This window comes from Spinacia oleracea, chromosome 3 (genome assembly GCF_020520425.1).
Source record: "Spinacia oleracea cultivar Varoflay chromosome 3, BTI_SOV_V1, whole genome shotgun sequence".
Lineage (NCBI taxonomy): Eukaryota > Viridiplantae > Streptophyta > Magnoliopsida > Caryophyllales > Amaranthaceae > Spinacia > Spinacia oleracea.
The window spans coordinates 11,169,505-11,174,685 of NC_079489.1; the positions used below are offsets into that span (position 1 = coordinate 11,169,505).

A 5,181-nucleotide genomic window follows, 5' to 3' on the forward strand; every position below is an offset into this window, starting at 1 on the left:
TGTTAATTTATGTGGCTAAGAGCCTAAGACCAATTCCCATACGTTGGTTGTTACTTTGACAACTACCTCAGAATTTTCAGCCCATATGAGCTTATTGCCGTTATTGGGTTAGAAACCTGAGTCCATGTTTTACTCTCCCCAAGTTCCAATCTGAACGTTAACATTTTCTGAGATAGTGACCTTTCATCTTTACAGTTGGATTCCACCATTGTGCACACTTTCTACAAGAGTATTAAATTCTCCGTTTTTTTCACCCAAAATATTTCATGAGCGGGAATTTTCCCTCCATTTCTATGACCTCTTTGTCATTCACGACTCACGAGTACAGTTTAATGTTTTTATTGACATTCCACAATTAATCTCTTCACCATTTACCAAATCTGGAGAGAGAAACAAAGAGAGAGAAATAACCCTAATACGGAGTAGTTTTCACAATTAATTCCTCCACCATTTACCAAATCTGGAGAGAGAAACAAAGAGAGAGAAACAACCCTAATAGTTTCCTCCGCCTTCCTTTTTTGAATCTTGCCGGCGCTAGTTGACATAATCCAAACTTGAAAACTTTTACCAGCTTCTTTTGCATCAGATTTCTACAATATATGGTACTTTCTTACTTTTATTTATTTTATTTTAATTTCTTTTGACTTATTTTTTCCATTTCATACTTGGGTTTTTTATTTCTTTCAACTTATTTTCTCCATTTTTATATTTAGAATTTGATTTCTCTGGGGGCGTTGAAAACTTGAGATTCCCTTCTTCCCAATTTGTTTTATTCTTGATTAATCAGTAATCCTTGCTAATGTATATTTTTTTTGGGGTTCAAAAAGGATGGCGGAGGAATAGTAATACAAATATTCAAATGTGGCCACGTTCATTGCTACTTTTCAGTATGAAGTCACATGTCATTTAGTCCACATCCTCTCGCCAGCCTTTTATTGCCGTTTACCATCAGCTTTAATAATACTCCCAACAATAAATTTATATATATAGTCCTATGAAAGAGTTATTCAGGTCACCATTTTTAGCCACCATGAGCTACCAAATGTCCGATATATGGTCAATTCTCATATTGGCAGCTCCATTTGTTGCAACATTAATTGCATTTGTATTCTTAATCGAGCAAATCACATACCTTAAAAAGAAATCAGTAGCACCAGGCCCGACCCTGGTTCTTCCCTTCCTCGGTAATGTCGTCGGTCTCATTCGAAACCCAGAGAAGTTCTGGGACGATCAGGCGGACTATGCCAAATCGTCCCCCCTCGGGATTTCCGTCAATTATATCATTGGAAAGTTTATGGTGTTCACTAGGGACTCAGAGATGAGCCACAAGATCTTTGCCAATGTTCGTCCAGATGCATTCCAATTGGTCGGTCACCCCTTTGGGAAGAAATTGTTTGGTGAACATAACATGATTAACCTTTATGGTCAAGAACACAAAGATTTACGTCGAAGAATTGCTCCAAATTTTACACCCAAGGCATTAGCCACTTACTCTGATATTCAACAAATTGTGATTCTCAAACATCTTACTCGGTGGGTTGAGAATAATGAGTCGAACCCAGTTGCGCTTCGGCTAATGGCTAGAGACATGAATCTGGAGACCTCTCAAACTGTCTTTGTGGGGCCATATCTCGACAAAGAAGAACGTGATGAGTTCAAAGTGGACTACAATTATTTCAATGTTGGTGTTCTTGCTCTCCCTATTGACTTGCCAGGTTTCGCGTTTCGAAACGCCAGACTCGCGGTGGATAGATTAGTCAAAAGGCTCACCCGGTGCGTAAAGGAAAGCAAGGAAAAGATGGTTGAAGATGAGGAACCTACATGCCTGGTTGACTACTGGATGCAAGGTTTGGTAAACGAGGCAAGAGAATTAGAACAACCGCTACAATCTCCGTCGCCGTCACCGCCGCCGCCAAATTGTAGCAACCATGAGATTGGTGCACATATATTTGACTTCCTGTTTGCAGCACAAGATGCATCAACATCGGCCTTGTTATGGGCAGTCACATTACTAGACTCACACCCAAAAGTCCTGAAAAAGGTAAGAGAAGAAGTTGAGTCAATATGGAAGTTTGACTCCAACAAACTCATCACACCGGAGCAGCTAGTGTCAATGAAGTACACCCAAGCCGTGGCACGTGAGGTGGTTAGGTGTCGTGCACCCGCTACCCTCGTGCCGCACATGGTACACCAGGATTTTCAACTAGCGGAGAATTTCACTATTCCAAAGGGTGCAATCGTCTTTCCATCTGTTTATGAATCTTCCTTTCAAGGATTTACTGAAGCGGACCGGTTTGACCCGGACCGGTTCTATTTGGAGGAAAGGAGGGAGGACCAAATATACAAGAGGAATTATTTGGTGTTTGGATCGGGTACTCACCATTGCGTTGGCCAAAGATATGCACTTAATTTGCTCGTCATCTTCATCGCTATGTTTACTACGTTGATTGACTTCAAACGACACCGTAGTGAAGGTTGTGATGATCTTAACTTTTGTCCTACTATTTGCCCCAAAGATGATTGTTTGGTTTCTCTCTCTAAAAGGTGTGCCAACTTCCCTGTTTTGTCTCTCCCTTGATGATATTACTCTTATCATCCTTTCTTTTTTTCATGATTGAATGCTATCATTTTTTTTTTTGTGATAATCTGATTGAATGTTATCATTATTGAACAAAAATTTGTTATTTAAATTTCTGTATCTTCTTTTTTTACGGGAAAATAATAACCGTAAAAAAAAAGTTGTAACAGGAAAATTGATGCATTTATGTAAAAATTATTTCCATGATGTTACTACTGTCATTCATTTATTTGTTGTACGGTTTTACATTTACACCCTTGCCCTACGTAAAAGGGAACCACTCAAAAGGTTTTTATTTATTTTTGTTTAACAAGGTAAGAAAAACCAGGTTAACTCGTTTGAGAGGGACAACTAGAGCTGTTAAAAACTGACCCGACCTGAAAACCCGATCTGAACCGATCGAACCCCTAATCGACCATGATCTGAAATTACGGTAAAATAGGTAACCCGAAACCCGACCTGAAAAAATCGATAACCGATTTTAACCCGATTTTGTAACACCCGAACCCGACACCCGACCCGAAAATGACCGATAACCGAACTGACCCGACCGAACAATGACCCGAACCCGATTCGATACCCGACCCGATGTCAACCCAAAACCGATTGTAACTCGATGAAACCTGCTATTGACCCGACTTGTGACAACCCGCTACCCGATTTACCCGAGTTATCAATGATACGGCCAAATATTAACTACATTGATAAATCTATTTTAATTATTTATTGCTAGATATTGAAAAATTTAACTCTAAAATAAGTTAAACAAAATTTTTTAGAATATAAAATAATTAAAATGTATAGGTTAATTATCACACCCGAGTTTGACCCGTCCTTGAGAGTGACCCGATCTGAATTCTATTTGATCTGATTATTATCCGATCCAAACTAAGACACGAACCTGAAAATAACTGTGTTGCAAATCGACTTAAACCCGACTCGATAAGACCCGAACCCGAAATTATCTGCTACAAACCGACTTAAACCCGACCCGATAAGACCTGAACCCGAAATCAAACCTGACCGAAATGTAACCAGACCCGAACCCGACCTGAACCCGGGATAGGAAAAAACCAGATATGACCCGACCTGAAATCGACCCGACCTCAACCTGAATGAAATATTGACCCGACACGACCCGACCTGATCATGACCCAAGACCCGAGATGACCCGACCCAAACCCGACCCGATGACCTGTTTTGACAGCTCTAGGGACAACCTGTAATATCTTTTCGGATGATATGTCTGCGTTACTAGCATATCTGCATATGTCATGTATTATGAGTTTATGACTAATTTTGCTAGTATGGCAAATATACTTATCATTGTTTTTACGGTTTTTTCATGAAATGCCCTCGAGGTTTGAAGAAATTCACCAAATACCCCTGCACCTTTCATAATACACCAAATGCCCCTAATTCAAAACTTAATACACCAAATACCCTTGATGACGTCATCAACTCCTAATCAACCTAATTAGTACTCTAATTAACCCATTAAATCCTAATTAGCCCATGTCTTTTTCCTGTTTCTCTTCCTCTTCTCTTTTCTTTCTTGCCTCCTTGCTTCTTCCACCTCTGTATCTTCTCTCTCCTTCCCACATTACCCCAAATCCACCATAGCAACCACCGACAAAGAACACCAGACACCACTGCTCGTCTGCTGCTGCCCGCAGACCTCGCTCCAACCACCATCCCATCTCCATCTCCATCTCCTCTCTCATCTCACCCATTCCCTTCTATTTCTCTCCCCGCTGTCATGGAACCACCATTGAAGATAGTTCAAGCTTTCTCTCTCCTCCATGCATCAACCTTCAAAATTCCCCAATTAAAATTCACAATTCTCCAATTGGATTCCTCAATTCTCCAATTAAATTCCCTAATTTCTATAAAAATTAAATAAACTCAATTCTATAAAAAAAAATCAATTGGGCGCAGTAGTACACCAATTGAGCGCACTCCTTGATCACACTAGTTCCAATTGAGCGCAAAGACTCATCCACAACCATAAACTTCTCATCTTCACCGGCGGTTTCAGCGACTAACTCATACATCTAATCTCTAAACGGTGTTATCGACGGCGTACAACCGTCGATGTCTTCGGGATTTCAAATTACCCATTTGTCTTGTGTCGACCCAATTTGAAGCTAACAACAATCTGAACATCATCCCTTGTTCTCGGTGAGCGATTGTGCAGTAAACAGTGGTATGCGGAGGAGAAAAAAAGGGAGGAGAGAGGAAGAGGGGTGGTGAAGGGGATGACCGGGTTTTTCTTCGGTTGAGCTGAGCTGCGAGACAAGGGAGGAAGCAGAAGGAGGGAGCTGACGGTGAAGGCAGTGGTGGTTAATGGTAGAAGGGAGGGGAGAGAGAAAAGAAATGGGTGGGTTATTGGGTTAATGGATAGGTTAATTGGATTTGTTAATGGATGGGTTGATTAGAGGAGTTAATTAGGGATTAGTTGAGTTAATAATATGTTAATTGGGTTGATTGTGAGTTGATGACGTCATCAAGGGTATTTGGTGTATTAAGTTTTGAATTAGGGGTATTTGGTGTATTATGAAAAGTGCAGGGGTATTTTGTGAATTTCTTCAAACCTCGGGGGC

The 5,181-nt window shown here is 40.5% G+C and overlaps 1 protein-coding gene across 1 annotated transcript; it reads left to right on the forward strand.

The window, feature by feature from the left end:
- Window positions 1-261: 261 nt before the first annotated feature.
- LOC110778903 (cytochrome P450 710A11) lies at window positions 262-2,785 on the forward strand. Its single transcript, XM_021983443.2, has 2 exons — window positions 262-602; window positions 828-2,785. The coding sequence occupies exon 2, from the start codon at window positions 995-997 to the stop codon at window positions 2,576-2,578; it is 1,584 nt and encodes a 527-aa protein (XP_021839135.1). The 5' UTR covers window positions 262-602; window positions 828-994; the 3' UTR covers window positions 2,579-2,785.
- The last annotated feature ends 2,396 nt before the right edge of the window (window positions 2,786-5,181 follow it).

What these genes read in the sequence shown, in the direction of transcription:
- LOC110778903 (XM_021983443.2), top strand. Translation starts at nt 995, where the DNA reads ATGAAAGAGTTATTCAGGTCACCATTTTTAGCCACCATGAGCTACCAA.